At 49.9% G+C, this 21,397-nt stretch overlaps 1 protein-coding gene across 5 annotated transcripts in view; it reads left to right on the top strand.

The window, feature by feature from the left end:
• Positions 1-20,313, top strand: part of PDE4DIP (phosphodiesterase 4D interacting protein) — a 92,455-nt gene extending 72,142 nt beyond the window's left edge. For 3 of the 5 annotated variants that reach the window (XM_033151153.1, XM_033151150.1, XM_033151148.1), the window contains 16 exons: positions 13-129; positions 1,678-2,140; positions 2,858-3,093; positions 4,397-4,448; positions 5,268-5,506; positions 6,685-6,819; positions 8,408-8,602; positions 10,331-10,615; positions 11,390-11,521; positions 12,298-12,475; positions 13,124-13,248; positions 14,868-15,043; positions 15,897-16,028; positions 17,444-17,561; positions 18,432-18,478; positions 19,385-20,313. In XM_033151153.1, the coding sequence (XP_033007044.1) occupies positions 13-129; positions 1,678-2,140; positions 2,858-3,093; positions 4,397-4,448; positions 5,268-5,506; positions 6,685-6,819; positions 8,408-8,602; positions 10,331-10,615; positions 11,390-11,521; positions 12,298-12,475; positions 13,124-13,248; positions 14,868-15,043; positions 15,897-16,028; positions 17,444-17,561; positions 18,432-18,478; positions 19,385-19,432 (2,678 nt within the window). In that variant the 3' untranslated portion in view covers positions 19,433-20,313. The remainder of the gene's footprint in view (positions 1-12; positions 130-1,677; positions 2,141-2,857; positions 3,094-4,396; positions 4,449-5,267; positions 5,507-6,684; positions 6,820-8,407; positions 8,603-10,330; positions 10,616-11,389; positions 11,522-12,297; positions 12,476-13,123; positions 13,249-14,867; positions 15,044-15,896; positions 16,029-17,443; positions 17,562-18,431; positions 18,479-19,384) is intronic. The other 2 variants (XM_033151152.1, XM_033151149.1) reach the window with 1 other exon arrangement.
• Positions 20,314-21,397: the final 1,084 nt, after the last annotated feature.

The raw sequence follows: 21,397 nt of genomic DNA, 5'->3' as shown, positions 1-21,397 counted from the left end.
TCTTTGTAACAGGTGAGCCCACGGTGCAGCAGGACACCAAGCAGATACAAGTGGATCTCCAGGACCTGGGCTATGAGACCTGTGGGAAAAGTGAAAACGAGGCTGACAGAGAAGAGGCAACCAGTCCTGGTAACATGGAAGGCCCCCCAGGCTGGCTGTTGCTGCCCCCCAAGGCCTTTTTGGAGTTCCAGCTGAGCTCTTGCCCACAAGTGGCCGGGGTGGGGGGTGGGGCTAAAGCAAAGGCCTCCTGATGCCAGAGTGATTCTAAAAGTGGGATATATCTAGGGCAGAGGTTTCCAACCTTTCTGAGTCCCCGGCTGCCTTGAGCAATTACATTCTTTCTGCGGCCCCCCTGTGGGGCTCAGGAGCCCAGTTATGTCCCGTCCCCCCGTCTGCCGAGCTGGCAGCCTCTCACCCTTTTTTGAACGCCCTCTCTTGTGGAGAGTTTCCCCAGCCTCCTCCCCTCTCCCCTCTCCTTGGGAGTCCCCTGGGCATCAGCTGCCACCCCCCCTGGTCTCTGAGCCACCCCCCCCCCCCGCTTCCTCACACTGCCTGGGAAGACGGTGCCCCCAGCCTTAGTGGCCCAATAGAAAGTGGCCCAAGGTGAACGTGAGGCCAGCGCCTTGCTCACCTTGGGCCTGAATGGTGGAAAGGCTCCCCTTTGGCACCACCAGGCACTCAGCTCCCAGGCAGGCCTTTCACACAGCAAGTACAAGAAAGGCCAGCGCAGCACCTGCCTTGCCTGCCTGCCTGCCCAGCCTCCCACTTGTCTGTCCATTCCCAATAGCAAGGACTGGCGGACTGGCTGGCTGGGCTCCCTCACCCACTTGCTTGCTTGCTTACTCCAAGGCTGCCTCAGCTCCTGGCAACCTGCACCCCCTGGCCAGCCCCAGAGGCACTATTCACACACGGGGCTTATAGCCAGGGCTGCTGCCACAAACAGCTGTGCAAGCCTTTGGGAGGCAGAGACACAAGAGAGCCTCAGAGGAGGGAGGGAAGGAAAGAGGGACAGAGGCCAGGGTTGCCCACGGCACCCCTGACCATCATTCAAGGCACCCCAGGGTGCCATAGCAAACTGGTTGAAAACCACTGGTCTAGGGACTATTTCATATGTTCATTGCATTATTTTTAGCTGTACATCTAAAAAATTGTAAATGCAACCCATGAGCTTTCAATCCACAGTGTGCTGCCAGGAAGTTGGGATTTGCAGCAACTCCATATTGAGTGAATGTTTGGTGGAAAATACCCTAATGGATGGGTGGAAACCCTTTTTGGACTGGTGGACCAGATCCTCATCTCCCTCCACCCTGTGCGCTAATCTTGACTACCTGTGAGCTCCTAGGAGTGCAAGAAGGGGGTCTGCTTCACCAGCAGGACTGAACCCCATCAGCTGATGTAACACGTACCATACCATACAAAAAGAGAGAGATATATATTTTGAAGCTGCCAAGAAAAGGGATTTGCAGCCCCGAATATCTGTCAGGAGCTCATTTCCTGGTTTCTTAATGAACCAATCTCAAAGTCTATTGGGGCAAAATCTTAAAATCCCAATTATGTCAGCTGGTGGGCGTGGCTTGGGGGAAATGGCCTCGTGGGCCAACTTGCACCCCCTGGCAGGCCAATATTGGTCCACAGGTGGAAGCTCCACCCCCCCCCCCCCAATATCTCACCTTTCAGTTGTTTCCCCAGAATGTGAAGAACATGCTATGTTCCATGAGGAGTTGAAGCCTAGGAAGAACATGCTGGGCTCCCCTCCCAGCCCATGTGACGATGCTGCCATTCTCCGCCAGCAAGTGCGGGACCTCCAGCTACAGCTGCAGAGCTCGCACAGAGTCATCCAGAACCTGCAGGGTCGTGTGCGCTCCATATCTGCCATGAGCGACTGTGGCTCTGGGGGCGAGCGCCCACTCCGACAGAAGCCAGGCTATGCCAGGCTGGGCAGCTCCCCCTCCCACAGCATGACGGAGGAAGATGAAGGCTGGTACTCAGACAGCCTGGGCTCCTTCTGCCCCGCCAGCCTCCAGCCCAACCGAGACCTGGCCAGGCTCATCCAGAGGGTGTCCCTGCTGGAGGCTCACCTGGGAGAGAGCAAGACCAAGGGGCTGCTGGCAGAGGAGCTGAAACCTGCAGCATCCATGGGGTAGGACTGAGGCAGAGTTCCAGGGGGCGGGGGCGGGGGGACTGATCTGCTGGGCCTGGGAGACGGACCTTCACAAGGCGTGCGGTAGGGCAGCCCCTCCAGTGCCTTCTTGCTCCTTCTTTGCCAGTGGGTGGAGCCCATTAAAAGGCTCTGTAGATACACTCGGTCTTCTGGATATCCTCTGGTATATTCAATATACAAACCGTTTCCTCATGGCAGAACATTCAAACAACATTTTATTATTATAATTACTACTACTATTATTATTATCATCATCAACATTATTTAAATTTTTATAACCCCTTCATTTGCAGATCCCAGGGCCATTCACAAGATAAAATTACAAGATAAAAGCACAAAATACATAATATAAACAGGAACAAAAAACCCCATAAAACATTAACGCCTTCTTCCCCTCCCACAAGACATGGAAACGGGTGTTAATCAGCCCAAGGCCTGGTTGGGGAGGAGCATTCTCACCTGGCACCTAAAGGTGTATAACCTTCCTGGGGAGAGCACTGACCTTGTGAAATTAATTTGGTAAAGTCAAGCAAGAGTTGTGGATCCGGTCCAAGGTGTCTCTTTCCCCACTCAGTGGTGGAGCTCACAGCATCCCCTGAAAGTCCGGTGCCTTTCTTTCTCGCTGGGGGCTGAGTGTTCCTCCATCACTTGGGTGAGGGGGAGCCTTGCCTCTCATGGTCCTCTCTTCTCCCGCAGGAAATACGATTCGTTGGTCCAGGCTCAGGCTCGGGAGCTCTCCCATTTGCGCCAGGTGATTCGGGAGGGACGAGGGGTGTGCCACCTGCTGAAGCAACACTTCCAGGACACCATCAAGTCCTTTGAGGAGCTCCTGAGAGGCACCGACTTCGATTACTTATTGGGCCAAAGCTTCCGTGAGAAGCTGGCACAAGGGAGCCAGTGGGCAGAGCGGCTGGCCAGCAAACTGAACAGAAGTGAGTTTTCTCGGCTCTCACAGACTTCGAGTTTGAGGGCTTGTAGGGGTGCAGATAGGGGCCATGGCACCCACCTGAGAGCTGCTGGAACTGAGTTCTGGCAAGTTCCACCTGCAAAAAAGCCCTGCCAGTGGGGAATTGCAGGCTCAGCTTCCTTCCAAGCCAGGGCCTCACCTGGGATAGAGGCATTAACATGACAAAAGGGCTTGAAGGCCCATCTTGGGCTTGGGCAGACAGAGGTTGCCATGGGGATGGGGGCGTGTTTGAGGTGTCATGAAAAGAGCAGGGTGTGCTGGGAAGAAGAAGAAGAAGAAGAAGAAGAAGAAGAAGAAGAAGAAGAAGAAGGGGAGAACAGACAGAGATCCATCTTTGGGAGGCTGGATGCAGAGCTGACTGGAAGACATGCCTTGAACTCCAGTGCTGCTCTGCTTTGGGGACCAAGTCCCTCTTAAAATGACCAGGCTATGACAGTCTCCGCTGTGTCTTCAATCCTCCAAAGGAACATAAACTCTGGGTGTGAGCGCCTGGAACTCCTGGGAATCTTGCTACCACTCAGCAGAGAGTGGGAGTGGTGCCCAACTTCTGTAACACTACTTAACTATCTGCCATGGGCATTCCTTTGACTGGGAAGTGCCCTTGACAGCAGCATTAGAAGAGTTTGCAGCTTGAGTGAGTTAGAGTGGAATGTTCACTTACAGTTTCTGGAGTTCAAAGGCTTTATTCACGCAGAAACGATTTACAGGACAAGTGGAGATAAGAGAACACAGCAGACTTTTTGTCTCAACAAGTTGGGAAAGAGAACAGACTAAAGTGGTTCAGCTTTTTCAGGTGGAGTTAACTTAGACACCTGAGTGTTGACTTGCTCACTAGACAAACAGTTCCCTCATGTGGTTTAAAGTAATATGTTCATTAGCTACTAGCTCAAGAGAAGGAAATGTTTTTGCTTTTCTCCAACAAGCAGTTATTCCCACTATACAGCCTGAGTGCTAAGGCCTAGAGAGTGTGTGTTCATGCTTATTTATTGAATCTTTGGCTGAGACAGGTTTTACAATTAGGCTTTCCTAACATTGTCTGTGAAAAAGTCTGAAAACCATATAGGCAAGGTATATAAGAAGCTTTTTTTTTTTTTTAAGGGCAGGGTCTTGTTGGAGACTTTGGCGTGACATCATTTTTTCTCAGTATGGAACCCACATTTTCCTCATGACTTCCTGTTTGGTCCCCTATTAGAGACAGGGAGAGGGAGAAAAAGTAGGGAGACTGCAAAATCATGGACTAACCCTGTTTCTCTGAATTCTGTTTTCAGGGAATGACCTAAACATGGAGGACAAATCTAATCACGAACTGCTTACTCTGAGGTAACTGTAGTAGATTCCTAGCTGCAGGCTTATTTTGACATTACTTACTCCAAATTTGGTACATCTACGCATCCATTTTACTGCACATCTTATGTATGGTAATTTTTTGCCACTTGGCAGAATGATACAGCTCATCACTTAGTCAATGGACTTCTGTATCCAGTTTCTGTATAGTCCTCTGTCCTCCTGGGCAGAAGTGCCTGTCTGGCTCAAAGAGTCCCCTCCCTAAGGGCATAACTACCCCTCCGCTTTCTTTTTACTTGAAAAGTGTGTGTCACTCTCTCACTTGGGTCATGCCACATTACAATGCTTTTAATAAAGACATCCTGCTTTACTAGCCTCTGGAGCCTCCAGGCTGAACCCCAGTATTTCTGTAACAATTTGGTGTTAGCAGTGGGATGCCTGGTCCTCCAGCTCAGGGCTGGGACAAGCCAATCCAGTACTGAAAGGCTCACCTAACTGAACACTTCATACAACAACCGGTGGCCCTTATTAGTGTGGGATCCTTTGTAGCCAATGCATGTCCTGTCCTGTAATACCGTAAGTTCTCTCTAAGGGAGAATTTGTGCCACAAGTAGACTTTGTGAGTTTGCTGGTTGGCAGAGAGGACAGTGATAAGTGGGAAGAAAGAGATAGGCATGATGTTAAGGTGGCAAGATGACACCGTTAACACTTGTGTGAAACAATTTCACCTGCTCATATTCCTTGTTCAGCACAGCCATTAAAAGGGTAGAGAGCCCTGTGTCCCCCCCCCAAGGTGATGTGTCTTCTTTGGGGAGGTGGGAAGCCTTTCTGTGGAAATGCCTTGTCCCTCCCCAGACTGAGCAAGGAGCTCCAGGAGAAGGAGCAAACCATCCAGAGCCTCCAGGCGAAGCTCCACCTGCGCTCAGTGACTCCTTCCAGCAGCCGCACCATCTCTGAATCACCCCGTTCCGGCAGCAGCACTTCCTTTCTCTCGGAGGGCCTGGACAGCTGTTCTGACATGGATGAGGGCAGCGAGCGTGTTTTCTACCAAGCGGACCCTAGTGAAAACCAGCCCCACAGCCTCCAAAACAAAGGTATAGTCTTAAAGACCTGTCGCAGAAATGCTCCTCTCCAGGACTGCTGAGTAGCATAAATGGTGCCAGGCCCAGAGACCTCTGAGGACAATGCAGCAGGGAACCTGGAACAGGCTTGGGGGTGCAAATCCTAGTTGCTCCAGTTCTACACGAAGGTGCAAGGGGGAGAGAACAGAACAGACCAGGCCTGTCCAGTAGTCCCTTCTGTCCCAAGACAGCCTCTCTAAGGCTCTTGCTCACACTTGGGAAAGCTCCATTGCAGACTTTCTCCACAGGGTGGGAGCTGCTCCTAGGGGGCTTCCATGCACAGATATATGTACAGGCTTGCTAAAAAACTTTGCATGGAAAGTCAAAACTGAACCCACAGTAGGGTTCATGTGTCAGAGGTTACAAAAGGCTGGAGAGAGGTGAACAAGTAGATATTCACACAATGGGATAGCTTGCTTTTATAACACCCAAATTACAGGTTTGGTGGGGTGCAGGATGGAGAGCATTGTAGAAAAGGACTGAATACACGCCTCCTGTTAGTAATAGGAGAAGAGAAAACATATTCAGAACAGGGCACAGGATTTAGGTTGAACCACAGACGGCCCATGTTACATGATGCTAAGTCTGGTGGATGTTGTTTTGTTCAGACATTTCTAAGTTCCCAAGGAATTCACAAAACCAGAGAGGGAAACCCCACCCCCCCCCAGGTCTAAAAGCAATTTAGATTTGCAAGTGAGATATTCTGAATGTGTGTATCCACTCATCCGCCATATATTCAGCTGGTGTGAGGTTAGAAGAAGGCTCAGATCACCCAGCTACCTGGTCCTCATGGGGCACCCAAGGGCCTGGGAGGTCTGCACCACTGCTGTGTATATGGGAACATGCCTTGGTCTGAATGCCATTTCTGAAGGTGGGAGGCAGGTCATACCTGCAGTTCAGATGCTTGCTAAACTTTTAATGCCATGGTTGTACGACTGCTTTTATTTCATCTCTTCCTATTTAATATGAGCAACTCTGAGAGCACCATGTTTTCTTAATGTGTAGGGTATAAATTTAGCAAACAAACAAACAAAATATGATCACTGTCCACATTTCCTCTCACCATTTGTCATATGATCAGGGCTCCTTTGCCCATGATACTCTCCACATGCAAAAGCAAAGCATTTCCTGTCCTGTGTGGCTTCTTTTAGACTGTTATTCCAGCAAATCTTCTGCGCAACCATCTCCCCCACCTGCTGCAGCCACATCTCCTGCTGCTCCAGCGGAGCCCATCCCAAGGAACCTTCTTCTGTCTCCTTCGCAAGCCACCCAGCAGCCTTGCAGAGGTATGGTGGACCACATAAAGGAGAGTGGAATGGTGGGCCAATTGTTGGCGTGTGTGGACCTTTTCCATTTCTTTTATTTAAATGGTCTTTTTAGTTATAACTTAATTGATGTTATGAAGATCAACAGGCAACATAGACGTGCTAGGAGCAAAGGAGGATATGGTAAAGAATATTCAGGGATCTTAATTGTCAAGGGGCTAAAGCATCTCATTCACCTCCTCCCACTTGTGACTGAGGCCTTTCCAGCTCAAGCCTCACTGTCTTTAGATGTGTCATAATATTGAAGACAAAATGTAACCACAACCTTTTCCCTGTGTCTTCAACTTGTGGGGGAAACTCCCATGGAAGAGAATGATTTCCAGATGGCTTGAATTCCAATACTGCTTATTTTAGAACTTAACCCTTGACAACACCAACAGCTTTCCCTCAGCTGGGCTGGCTGCCATCCTGCACCTTTTTCTGAATCAGTCCTTTGGTGAGGAGGGAGAATATTTCCAGTTTCACCACATCTTTGTAAATGTTTATTTTTCTTCCTGACAAATATTATTTTATAAAGGTATGGGAGAAGGTGCTTCATTGGGGGTGTAGGCCCAGTCAAAACTTCCTGGGAACCAGCAGAAAGCCAATGTCATGACTTCAGAACAGGCACAATATGGCTGCATCTAGGAGAACTGCTCAGAATCCTAATAGCAGAATTCTGCGCTAGTTGCCATTTTCAAACTGTCTTCAAGGGCAGCCCCATGCATAACACATTGCTGTGATCCAACCCAGAGGTTAAAGATAAAGGACCCCTGACATTTAAGTCCAGTCGTGAACGACTCTGGGGTTACGGCACTCATCTCGCTTTACTGGCCGAGGGAGCTGACGTTTGTCTGCAGGCAGTTTTTCTGGGTCATGTGGCCAGCATGACTAAGCCGCTTCTGGTGAAACCAGAGCAGTGCAAGGAAATGCCGTTTACCTTCCCACTGGAGCGGTACCTATTTATCTACTTGCACTTTGACGTGCTTTTGAACTGCCAGGTTGGGAGGAGCTGGGACCGAGCAACGGGAGCTCACCCCATCGCGGGGATTTGAACAGCCGACCTTCCAATTGGCAAGCCCAAGGCTCAGTGGTTTAGACCACAGCACCACCTGCGTCCCTAGCCCAGAGATTATCAGAGCATAAATAATCACAATCACGCTGTGTCTCCCCTGGAAAGCCCACAGCTGACCAACCAGATGGAGCTGGTAAGAAGGACCCTTAGCCACCAAAGCCACAAGGTCAAGTGGGGATGGATAGATCAGCGTATGTCCATCCTGTGTACAAACGCTAGTCTGCCTCATCCCATTTATGGACAGATCATTTTAGGGAAAGTTCTAAACTATCCACATAGCTTGGGGCGGGGGAGAGATGCTCTTTCATGGAATCAGTCGTTCTCGTTGAGCAGACTTCCTGAGCACTCGCTGAAGAGGCGATATTGTGTCCTCCAAGCTGCAGCCAGCATCTCTGGAGAAGAGCCCACTTGGTTCCTATGTTTGTCTGTCACCTCACCCTCTTAACCTTCTCTCTCTCTCTCTCTCTCTCTCTCTCTCTCTTATTCTGTGCCTAGGGCCCCATCCAGACTCTTTGTCCAAGCCAGCTGGTTTGGTTTCGTTTGCCTCCAGCCCCTGCTCCTTCCTGCCTTTGGGGCGTCCTCCTCCTCCTCCAGCCCCGGCTCCACTCCTTGGCTGCTGCAGAGTGCCAGTTTTCTCCCTGGCTGAGGCACAGCAGGAGCTGCAGCTGCTGCAGAAGCAGCTGGGAGAACGTGAGCGCTCGGCCTCCCTCTCCAGCCTCCCGCACGTGGCTTGCATGGCTTGGTGAACAACCATCTCTGCATGGCCCGACTCCACCTCTGTCAGGGGAACTAACCACCTCCTAGGATAGCAGAGGCCATTGCAGACCAACTTTGGGGCTGGTATTTTGAGGGTTCCAGAAAGGCAATGGACACTGACACTGTAGGACAGACTGTGCTCACTGCCGAGAGCAGGGAATGAGGGGGAAATTAGATTCAGTTTGCATTTAAAAGTGAACCCACTGAATTCACACTGCTTGTGCTGGCCCCCAGGGGTTTGTCCGTAAAGCAAGGTCTAGCCCAATCCCAAGTCCAGGAGTCCAACGAGGTCAGTCTGGCAGGGAGCAGGGCAGGAGCAGGAACAGGGTTACAGTCAGAAGCGTGTTAGCAACTGTGTTGCTCACGCAACTTGGGGCTGTGGCTGGCTGGCTTTTATCTGCCCTGACGCTTAGGGTGGCCCCAATCCTCTGGAGACTCGCCTCTCCTTCTGGCCTGGAGGCGAGTACTCCTCCTGCAAGCACTTCTCTGCCCTGAACCTCTGGAGCTCAGGAGAGGCCGGTGGGCTACCGGACCCAGGGGCTGCCTCAGCTTCCTCTGATGAGGCTGGGCGTGGAGCACCTGCAGGCAATGGGTCCTCCCTCCCATCAGAAGCCAGAGCAGACTCTGCTGGTGCCTGCACCTGGGGATCCAGCACAGGGGAGGCCCCTTCAGACTCAGGCCCTGGCCCTGGCCCTGGCTTAGCTGGTTCTGGAGGCGGGGAATCCTGTGCCGGCTGGGATCCCTCGGGTTCAGAGTCTGAGTCTGACTCCTCCCAGGCCATCCCACTTCTCAAACAATAGGAGAACCCAATACAGTCATCGTTCAACGTCTTTGCTTCCCTCAGCCAACCTTTCCATCTGGGCCACAGTGAGGAACAGAGATGCCACATCACACAATAGATCCCTAATTAAGATCTTCTCTCTGTGTATTTTAAATTAATCTTTAAACTTAGAGGATCCAGATGAGACTGCACCATATTCCAAATTAGAACAATTGCTCCCCATCCCTCCCCAGCTTCTGGAAGGATTTTAATCAGGAGAACATTGAGAACGGGGTCAGCCCCCTTCCCTGATCCCAAGTGTGATTTGAGGGCCCATAGCTCCCCCCCCCCCCGTATCTCTATCTCCCACAGGATCTCCCATGTTACATCTAGTGTGGTTTGAGTTGCTTTGCTTTCTGAGTCTTTCATCTTGTTGGCAAATTGACAGCCGAAAGGACTTATGGACAATATCTTCTGATAGAGATCAAGAAACAATGTGTTGTTATTATGTATTGCACTTACTAGCTGTCACGTTGTTTTATTTCACTCTGCATTGCATCTGCTTTCCTTTGCCCTTCAACACTGTTGTGACCTAGAAAACCCAGACGGGTTTCATAAGCAGCAGGATTTTTCCTGAATACTAACGAATCTTCTACCAGCAAGAAGCAGCTGCATAGTTTTTCTCTCTAGAATTGTACCCAATATAGAGCTGTGTTCTGGTTTCCAGATGCCAGACACCTGGACACGTGCTGTAGGGAGAAAGTGGGGAAGTTGGCTGAATGGAGTAGACACCCGCAGCAGTCCCCACTCCCTACTCCCATGGAAAGTTTGCCGTGTCACATAGAAGTGAGCATGGTGTCCTGTCCTCCTCTTTCTGACTTTCTGCTGTCCCCCCTGCCTAGGTGTGCAGCTGCCAGCTCTACCTCCTGTGAAGTCCGGGTCACTGGCTGGCATCCTTTCCTCAGGAAGCCCTGCTGTCTCTTCCAAGCCCTGCCTCCAGGCCTGCCCTCATGTGCTTCCCACACAAAACTCTGCTGAATGGAACAGGAAATCTGAGGGGTGGGTGGGGGAGAGCAACCCCCCCTGTTGTATGTACCTGAACTTCAGAGAGCCACAGGAGAAGAGATGTGTCTCTGGAATCCTGCCATCATGTTCTTCAGCAACACTTTCTAGCCAGAAGCTCTCAGGTAAACCCTGCAGTCCTGCCCTCTTCATTGCATGAGTCATGAGAACCAGCCTTCTTTGAGTGCATGGTTCCAGTGTAAGAAACCACCGAGTATTCCTTGGATCATGAGTGACATCCAGCTCTGGATCAATGGGCATTTCCGGGCCCGAGTCTGGTGAGATTCGCCAGCATCTCTTACTATTACTGGTATTACGCAGGTGGTGCTGTGGTCTAAACCACTGAGCCTCTTGGGCTTGCCAATCAGAAGGTTGGCGGTTTGAATCCGCGTGACGGGGTGAGCTCCTGTTGCTCTGTCCCAGCTCCTGCCAACCTAGCAATTCAAAAGCACACCAGTGCAAGTAGATAAATAGGTACTGCTGCAGCAGGAAGGTAAACAGGCGTTTCTGTGTGCTCTGGTTTCCGTCACGGTGTCCCGTTGAGCTGGAAGCGGTTTAGTCCTGCTGGCCACATGACCCGGAAAGCTGTCTGTGGACAAACACCAGCTCCCTTGGCCAGAAAGCAAGATGAGCGCTGCACTCCAGTCACCTTTGACTGGACTTAACAGTCCAGGGGTCATTTACCTTTTACCTTTGCCTTAATATTGCTCTTGTAGAACAGGATGTGTGGTTCCATCTTTTCATGCCAGGTTATAAATATGAGGGTGATAGTAGCTTGCACAGGTCAGGTCTCCTTCCTATGCTAGCAAATTCCCAGAGCTTCAGAATTACTTTTGGCGCATCATATCTTGGCTCTCATCTCCCTTGCATCTGTGCCCTTCCTTGCTGCTTGAGCACAGCTGGTGGTCTGCTGGAGGAACACCTTTCCGAGATCCAGATTCTCCGCCAGCGCCTAGAAGAGTCCATCTCTGCCAATGATCACCTGCGGGAGCAACTGGAAAAACGCCTGTCCCTGGTGCCAAAAAGTCATGGTAAGAGAAAAGGCATCCTCACCCTCTCCTCAGGGAGAGATCTGCCACAGATGGCTCTCAACACCAAAGTGCTCTGTCGGTGTCTAGATATCACACCTGTCACAGGCCCCCTCAGCTGGGATCAAGAGGAAGCAATAAAACTGGCTGAAGGCATTATACAGGAAGACTTTAATATAGAAAGGACCTTTCCTGAATGGGACCACGAGTGAGTAGACATTACAGAATGATCTTGGAGATGCAGAAGGGTGTTATTAGGTAAAATAGCAGTACGTTAAAGTTCTGTTTAATTCCGCTTTAAGGGGCTCTGTGTATATTTCATACTTTCAGATCGTACTCAATTACAAAATGCTCATATGAAATGCCCCTCACTTTTCCTTCCTTGCATCCAGCCATTCAGAGTGCAAGGGATCTCTCCCCTCCCCTGTTTTCTGGTGTACCTGGATGGCGAATGGAAAGAACTGAAGTCCAGTTTGCCTCCCAGAAAGCAGACCCTTCAAAGCCATTTCTCTTCCTGGCAGTCTGTGCACCATATGGGGAGGGAGAAGCTCTGGGGTCGGCAGGAGATGGAGATCTCAGCTTGGACAGGAGATGGAGATCTCAGCTTGGACAGTAGGCCTTTCCATGTCAAGGCCAACCTCCCTTCTACAGCAGCTGGAGATTCTGATGGTCACATGTGAAAAGGCACTAACATTTTTATTTTAATCAAGAAATAATGGCAGTGTAGTCGCATTCTGTTTGAGGACTCAAAAGCACCCCTGACTCTCTCCCATCCCCAGAGCTGGAGCAGCTGCAGGAAGCTCTGCGGGCATCACACTCAAAACTGCATGATGGCGAGATGGAGCTGCACCAGCAGCGAGCTGAGCAGCAGCGGCTACAGGAAGAAATCCGAGGCAAGCGGCAAGACTTTGTGCACCTCCAGGAGGAGTTTCTGGCTCTGCAGAAGAACAATTCCAGGTAGGCCAAACGGAATGGCAGAAGTCAAGGAGATGGAGCATCTCCTTCCCCTCAAAGTCTTATGGAGATGGGAGCTGTCTTGGGTGTGGAGGTTGGATGACTAGGCATTGGGGTGAAGGGACGGGCTTTCCCGGAGGCAGACTCAGAGCCATTCACAAGGATCCCTACAGTGGCAGGCATCTCCACAGCAAAGGCTAACAGATTTAGTGTGGCGTAGGCTGTCTTGGACTGCATCCCATTTCATCAGAACATTTAATCACGCCAGTCCACAAAAGTTTATGGCCAGAATAAATTAGTTTTTAAGTTGGTGAAAGCTGCTTTGTTAGTTTTCCTGTAAGATTAATAAGACTAGCCTTGCAGAAAGCATCAACACAATGACCAGACATTGTTTGAAAAACAAACCCCAAAAACACTACAGTTGGAGGAGGGAAAGAACTTTTGTGGGAAGGAAGAGAACACAAAAGGAGAGTGAATGGGCTTTGATTCCCCCCAAGAGTTGGAAAAGGGAAGAAGAAGGAGGAACTCTGATGAAGCTGCCTTTAGGCTTTCTGCTCCTGCTTGTCCCTTCAGGATGGGCCTTTCAGAGACATCCAACTTCCCAGCCAGAGATGGCAAACTTTCATTCATCTCTTGGGGATCTCCTTGCAGGCTTCAACATAGAGTGGCTCTGCTTCAGCACCAGTGCGAGCAAAACCAGCTGCACTTCCAGACCCTGCAGGCTGAATTACAGCTCTATAAATTGCTGTGCGGCCCACAGCTGAAGGTGGCCTCAGGTGGGTACTTACTAAGCTGCTTCCTGGGACACCCCTGGAATGCTCCTGGGGATGCTGGTTGGTTGGGCCTGGGCACTGGAGAAGCAGGTGGAGGCTGAGAGGGCAGGACATCGGATCTTCCTCTGTGATGTCTAGAGTGGAACAGATCTATCCCGGAGCTCCTAGGAAGCCTTCACAGGGGCCAAAGGGTTCCCCACTTACTCCGTTCACCACCATCATCATTAATACTTGTATACCACTTAATATGCAGAATCTGTAAGCATTTTACATGAAACCCGTGAGATAATTAAAAAAGAAAAATGCATATGCAACATTTGAACAAAAAATACAAATATATCTGTAAAAACAGAGAAGCCGTCAACAAAACATTCAGTTCAATGTCATTAAGTAATCAAACAGAACAACATGATGAATCTCATGAGCCCAGCAATGCCTGCTGAAAGGGGGGGGGGGTTAAAGCTGGCCGCTGCTTCTGCCTCACATTCTGCAGTACATGGAAGACCCTTTGACCGCTGGCCAGGTGGATCAGGATGGAGGAGAGTCCAGCAATAGCAGCAGAGCCACAGGTTCCCCATCCCTGGTTTAAAAGATAAACCCAGCCACAGTTATTGGGGGGCTCTCAGAGAAGGCATGTCATTCTCTTCCTTTTTATTAGTGTTATTTGGTACTAATTTATTTATTTTTTGCTTGTATCTGTAAAAACATAACAACGAACAAGCAATTCCCTTCACTCCTAGATGCTGACAGAATGCTGGCTTGAGTAATTTGCCTTATGCCTCTTGTATCATTCAAAACACTTGCTTCCTCTTCCTCCTCAAGATCTGTGTGACTCTTTGATCTTGTTCCCATCATGACCAGACCAAAATTAATTAAGCATGTATTTATTCCCTAATCTTTTGGGAAGTTGCAGTGAACAGTATTGCTTGATGGGTTGTGCAGTATCAGAGCAGGTATTGGATGAGAATATTGTGTAATATTGGGTGAGAGGTCTAGCACAGTCAGAAGATTACAATAATATTGATCATAAAATTTTGCAACTTCCTGAAAGATTGGGAAATGGACATCAAAGGGCGACTTTCCAAAAGATTATCTGCAGAGCAATGGAACCTGGAATAAATCAACAAAGTATTTCCTCATATACCTTTTGAGTTGGCAACTAAAAAGAGCAGCCGACACCATCCATGGATTATTTTAGGGTGGATGTCTTCCTTGATCCTCTCTGGAATTTTCACTAAACCTAATTCTCTCCACACATGCAGGGAAAGTCACACCTTGGGATGAAGCTCATAAGAGATCAGCACCTCTCTGTGTGGGTGCAGGTCAAGGCAATAGCCAGAAATTGCAGATCTTGAGATCTCACCCAAATCTCAGAGTTTCAGCAAGATCTCACATGATCTTGGCAGAAGTCGGCGCTGCTTCTCCACTGGTGGTGGGTTGGGCAATATGTCCGCGGGGGCAACAGCTCTTGGGCTTTTGCTGCCTGAAGTGGCTGCCTCGCCCCACCTCATGGGTGAGCCAGTCCTGCATCTGGTTGTAGCTGGAGAAAGCAAAGCCTGTGTGATCTGAACTCCAAAGAGGCGCTGACCAAATTAGGTTCCAATCTGGTGCTTTCCTTTCAGGGACACACAGACAGGAGAACCCGGTGCTGTTAGACGATATCAGCAACCAGGGGTCCCATGTGATCAGCCACCTCAAGGATTACAGCACCCTTAAGAAACAGATTCTGGAAGGCAAGACTCTGATCCACAAAATGGCCTCTCTCCTGCATCCTGGCCAAGAACTACAGCAATCCAAGGTAAAGTGGGAAGATGCAGAAAATATAAACACCTCTGGAGCCACGTGATCTTTCTCAGCCATACCATCACGAGACTGTGAGGCCCAGGAATGGCCACAGGTCGTTGGGGCTGCAGCAGTTATCACAGGGTATCTTTCCAGAATTACAAAAACCATCCCAGCTTCTGATTTGATCCCAGAAAAATCCCTATTTTGCCCGCCAGTGCTATTGCCACCAAGCTCAGGAAGGATGATGAGCTGGTGCTTGTCCTGAGTGGCAGCTGCAAGGAAGCATCCCATTGCCTTTCCATGGTCTTTTCATGGCCTATCAATGGCTGCCACTGCTGGCCTCTTCCCTTGGGCAGCTTGTAGTGGCTGCTGAAGGGCAGCCAAGGAGGAGAGGCTTTGGCTGCTGAGGCCCAGCTCTCCCCAGGGGCAGGGAGAGGGCAGGAAGAAAGCAGGAGCGGAGCAGAGCACAAGGAGTCTTGGTTTTGATTTTTTTTTAATGCTTTATGTGTCTGTGTTTAATCTTGCTGCTTTCTAAAATTTATTGATTGGTGTGTGCTTTTCTTTTACCAATAAAATAAAATTGGGATTGAGGATTTTTCTCAGGACGGTGGAGGGGTGTGTGCCATGCCCCGTTGGGGTGGTGCTGGTGGCCCTCACCCATCTTCTGACAGGAAATGCTCTGCAGGGTGGGGGGTGCAAAAAATGGGGGGGGAGTCAAAGAAGGCCAGTTGTCAGGTAGTGAGAAATGTCCCTATTTTCATCTGAGGAATGTTTGAGAGTATGCAAAAGTTAAAAAGGGAGCTCAAAGTGGCTGAGGTTGTGCAAGAGACTCTCTTGATAAAAGTTTCTTCTCTCTGCTCCTGTAGATCTTCTGCCAAGAAAGGATCAGGCAACTGCTTGCCAACACAAGTTCTTTGCACCAGATCCTGGAGAAGTCCTCTTCGCTCCTGGCAACGTTCTGGAGAGCAACCCTTCCCGGCCCCCACATCTCTGCGCAAGTATGGCAGGCAGCAGGGAGACACTTCCTCTTCCCATGCAAGACATCCCCCTCCTTACCTTTAGCAGCAAAGTCATGGTGCAGGCATTCCTAACTTAGTCTCTTAGGGCTGATTTATATGAGCAACAGAATGGGTGCTAGAATGGAATAGACTATTCAATTGGGCAAAGAAAATCACATTTATAGACCACTGTATCATAAAAAATATATCACAGAGGTTTGTTTACAACAATATAAAAATATAAAACCAGACAATAAAATAATAGATTGTTAAAAACAAGTTAAAAGCAAAAAAAAATTTTAATTAAGTAAACATCAGACCATTTTGGGGGATGTACTCTAAATTGCCTGCATAGACCTGATGAAACAGAAATGGTTTCAGCAGGCATTTAAAGGTTGGCATAGGAGATGCCTGCTGAATCTCTATTGGCAGGGAGTTTCTCAGGACTGGGCAGATGGTCCTAAAGGCTCAACTTTTCATTCTTTTCAAATGAGCCTCACCAACTTGGGAAATGACGAGAGACACTCCTGCAGATGATCTCAGTGACTGAGCTGGACTATAAGGGTTCAGGTGACCCCTGAGGTACGCTGGACCTAAGTTGTCCAGGGCTTTGTAAATCAATACAAGGATATTGAACCTGGCTTGGTAGCAGGTGGGCAGCCAGAGCAGCAGTTTTAACAATGGTGTGGCCTCTCTTCAGCCAGAAGCTTCCGCCAACAGTCTGGCTGCCACCAGGGGCGTAGCAAGCAGCTTGGCTGCTGGGGGCGGCAAGCCAAGCGGCACCCCCAGGGGGCGGGGCATCGTTCCATGCGCATGACGTCATGACGCATGCACACGGAGCAACGCCTCCGCCCGGGCCAGTGAGGAGGGGCGTCACCACTTCTCGCTGGCCCGCCCCTCTCTGTTCCCTGGGAGCCCAGCCAGCGGCGAAGAAAGCTCTGCCTGGCTCTGCTCAGGGAGCCCAGTGGCAAAAAAAGCCGCTGAAAGGGGGAAAGGGGGAGCCCATGCCCTTTCAGTGGCTTTCTTCGCCGCTGGCTGGAAGCGCCAATCGCGGGGGGCGGGGCCCCACCCCGAGTGTCACCCCCCCAGGGCACTACCCGGGGCAGCCCGCCCCCCCGCGCTCCGCCCCTGGCTGCCACATTCTGCCCCAGCTGGAGCTTCCAAACCAGACCCAAGGGCAGCTCCACGGAGAGCGCATTGCAGTAGTCTGTCCTAGAGGTTACCAATACATGAACTACAATGCTGTTTTGCTTTTGAAAAGTGAAGAATTATAAAATGTCTTTTACTCATATGTTTCTTAAAGAGGTGCAGCGCATTCTTTTACCTGCAGGAGTCCATAGCCTCATTCTGTTTCATGGTTGGACTACATCACTCTTGGAGATGCCATAGAAAATAATCAGAAGCTTCTTTCTCAGGAGCCATCTCTGAAGGAGGAGATCCAGGCGCTCAGAGCCAGACTAGAGGAGCCAGAGAGTCGCCTGCGGACTGCCGGCCATGGGAAGGAGAGCATGGAGAGTGTCCTCCTTAGTCACTGTGAGCTGCCTCCCAGCTGTGAGGTGGTTGGTTGGGCAGGGGTGGGTGGCTTGGCTGTGCAGCCCTCAAGGCATTCATCCAGCCTACAGATCCAGAGTCACGGCCTCCCTCATCCTCCTGCCCTCTTTGCAGCTGAATCCACAGCAACCAGAAAACAATGCTGGGTCTTGTTTTGGGGCAGGAAGAGAGTGGAGAGGAGGAAAACAGGGCACATGTACACTACAAGTTTACATACTTGGAATTAAAAATAGAAATGTGTGATTGCCCTCCCTTTTGCCTCAGAAGTACTTGGGGGGTTTCAGGCCATTACAATCAAAGACTTGAGAAGTCTGGAGGGCTTTTCCCCACGGCCTCCCACATCTGGGTGCTTCTTTGTCATGGGGCAGAGGGAGCAGAGGCTCCTGCTCCTGGGCTGTGTGCCGGCCTCGATTCTGTTCCCAGTAACCAGAGCAGAGGAGCTCAGGGACAAGTGCCGTGCCTCAAATACCTGCCTAGTTCTAATGGTATGTTTCATAGTCTTCCCAGCCCCACTGCATAAACTATTGTTACTGCATGTCGCAGACATTGTTTTCTTTGACTTGGGGCTGTATCCTAGCAGTGCGCTGGCCACTGTCCTGTGCATTCTCACATGCACACGCATGCAGGGCACATACAGGTGCACGCATCCCCATCAGGGCACTGGAGTCGGCTCCCCATAGTGCTGCCAAAAGCAGTAAGGCACATCAGGCCTCTGCATAGCTGGCCGGCCCCCCACTGCTGTCTACTGCACGAAGGGAAATCTCACAAGGTGCCTGGGCAATGAAGGAAAGGAGATGAAGGGGTCAGGGAGGAAATGTTCAGAGATAAGCCTGATTGTTCCTTTGCTTACAGTGACGAGGACATATGATGTGCTGAGGAAAGCAAGGATGAACCTGGAGGTAAGTCCAAGCCCACTTACCTGCACAATGATATAGCTGAGCCAGGAGGCCAGAGGAATGCAGGCCAGGCTGGGCCAGAGTTCACTTGGCCTACAAGTCGGGGGGCGTTGCCGTTGGGCACCACAGGGCTTGCTCCAAAGGACTTACTCAGCCGCTGTCCCTCTTTCTTGTGCAAGGCTACAAACCCTTTCACACTTCTTAACTACCCCCACAGGTGTTGGCCCCTGGGTCACAGGGTCACCACCCCCAGGCTCACGTTCTTGGAAAAAGGCATCCCCATAATGGGGAGAAAAACACTCAGACTTTTTCCTACTTTCAAGGGCTTTTGTTCAGTTTACCACCCTCCCTGTCTGCTCTAGGCCAACAAATTCTCCAAGATAATCATAAAAGCTGGGAAAGAACTGTGAGGAACAGCAGCTGAAAAAGTCCTAAGACCAGGTTGTCACTCATGAGCTGCTTCCTTTTCTGCTACTCCAAGGAAGAGAACGCTGCCTCTTCTCTGAATGGGCGGGGGCGGAGCGCCTTTAACCTCCAACCTGCTGCACAGATGCCTTATTGCCTTTCAAATCCAGACTATCACCAGCTTAGAGGGAGGAGATCCTGTTCTGCTCTCCACACCTGCTGAGATAATGCTGGTCCCTGGCTTTCATGTGGGCTAAGCAGCCTTGTACCCAGAATATAGGGGGCCCCAAGCCAGTTTTGTGGTCAACAGTGGGTTCTGTTTACTCCCCACCATTTGCAGCCATGGATTTAAATTCAAGGTTGGTGTTGCAAAAGATGTTGTCCCATGGCACCAATATACCACTCCTGCCCTTTAGAGCCCTGAGAGCTTCTTGTCCTCACTGCATGAGGCGGAGGGAGTTAACCCCGTTCTTAGACCTCTGCTTTGTGCACTTTCCTCTCTAGGGGATGTCCCCACAGCCTCTTCCATCCTGTGAACAGGTTCTTGCATGAGCGAAGAAGGAAACCTAGCGGCTCAAGTGCCCAGAAGCAGGTGGAAGAAAACAAAATTCAATTACAGTTCGTCACCCAAGCCCAGGCATCAGAAAATGACCCTGCCCAGACCAACAGCTCTTCATGGTCCAGCAAGCCCTGACTTTTAGGATTTGTCCTGGAACCCAACTACTGCCTGGCCTGCCAACTCCGTCTGCTTCAGGTTGTGGCACCAAGCTGTTCCCTACCACCACCTGTGTGTGCTCTGGAGTGACTGCTGCTAGGGATCAGGCTGCAACGTGCCTGGAAATGATCCAGCCATAAGTGCAATACTATACTAAAAATAGACTACTGCTATAAATGCTGCTGTCTGGAAAAAAGAGTGCTCTAAATGTGGCTTCCTCTGAAGCTGCGCTCATCTGACTCAGTGAGGCTCAGCGGCTTCTAGCGTTCTCCTGTGTATGTTGCTGTAAATCAGGGTGTATAATGTACCAGTAAGGCAATGCTTTCCTTGCTCCAGAGAAGTATGGCCTTGAGATATATTATTTGAAAATGTAATTATGCTGAATTACTGGCGAAAGGGGGGAGAGAGCAAGGCTCCCTTAGCCCCGGCATCATTTGACTCTTCAGCTACTCATTTTCCTCTTCTGAAGTTACTTCTGAACTCAAAGCCAGCCCCATCAGCCCATAGGCTGTTTTCTGATGTGTATTTCAAGTCACCCTCTGCAAGACTTCTTGTGACTGTTGCTTACCTGGAACAGGTAGCACCAGTTTACGTATAATGCACACAACAACTAATTGTGAAAGGATTAAAGAGTCTGTATTATAGTCTGTATGCTGTTAAGAAGGGTGTCTAAGGGATGGGGGGAAATGAAAGTTGGCTTTGCTTAAATTTATTGAAACAATCCAACAACAAACCTAGGTTACAGGGAAATTGTTGCGCGATGGGCCAATGGCCGTAATAATAAATATCTATCTAAACCTAGGTTACTTACAGCTCAAGCATAAACCTGCAGGTTACATTTGTTGTGGTTTATGCTTAAATTTATTGAAAGACATGAACCAGAACCATGTTTTCTTTGTATTATTTGAATTCCCAATAAAACTTTTTTAAAAAGTGGATGGAGTTTGCCTATGATGGAAACGGACAAGTTGCATCTTTGCCCGCAGTGCGAGACGGGCCTGGGCAAGTCCCTGAACCCTTTCTAGGAGCCGCTAAATTAAAGAGTTACCGGTACATCAGTTCTATTTCTTGCAGGAGCAAATGGATTTAGCACGGCTCCAGATAGCTATTGAGCTGGATGTCAATTGGGCATTACAGGACCAGAGCTTGTTGAAGCAGCCACTGCAGTGGGAGAGGACGGAGGGGTGGCTCTAGCCGCTCTGAGCCTGCCAGTTCCACAGCCCTTCTCTCTCCCTGCTGCTTGACAACACCCTCTTGCGCCCAGGATTGCAGCCTTATAGTCTACTTTCCTGACGACTCGGCCACCAGCTCCATGCACCACTGGGCTGCTGCTACAGGTCTTTTTATGAGTGCAACTGCAGTTTTACCTGGCAGCTCTCAGCTGGCATTGAGGACTATTGCACATGTTCACAACCACTCTTAGTTCAGCCAGATGCAAATGTTGGGAGGTCCGGGCTGCAATCCTAACAGTCTTACCCACAAGAGAGAGAGAGAAAATTTCAGATAATACCTGGGTCACTTGTCACTTGGTCCTAGTCAGGTTGCATGGCAGTGGGACAGTGTGGTGTTTTCAGTTGAATTACCACGGCACGTGACTTTAAAGAATAGAGAAAAGACAAGGAAGTTTGAACCAGCAAACGACCTGTATGAGAGTAGATGAGGAAGAGAGAAAGCTTCCTCCCCAGCCCTCATACAGGTACTTTTATTGAACACAAAAACCCGCCTTCCAAGATTCAAATCATCCAATCACAGTGTCCAGAGCAAACTCCCCCCACAAGCCATGTGGCCATGAGGAGAACAAA

This window comes from Lacerta agilis, chromosome 6 (assembly GCF_009819535.1).
Source record: "Lacerta agilis isolate rLacAgi1 chromosome 6, rLacAgi1.pri, whole genome shotgun sequence".
NCBI lineage: Eukaryota > Metazoa > Chordata > Lepidosauria > Squamata > Lacertidae > Lacerta > Lacerta agilis.
The sequence above is the reverse complement of the archived record's forward strand: the minus strand, read 5'-3'. Positions and strand labels throughout refer to the sequence as shown.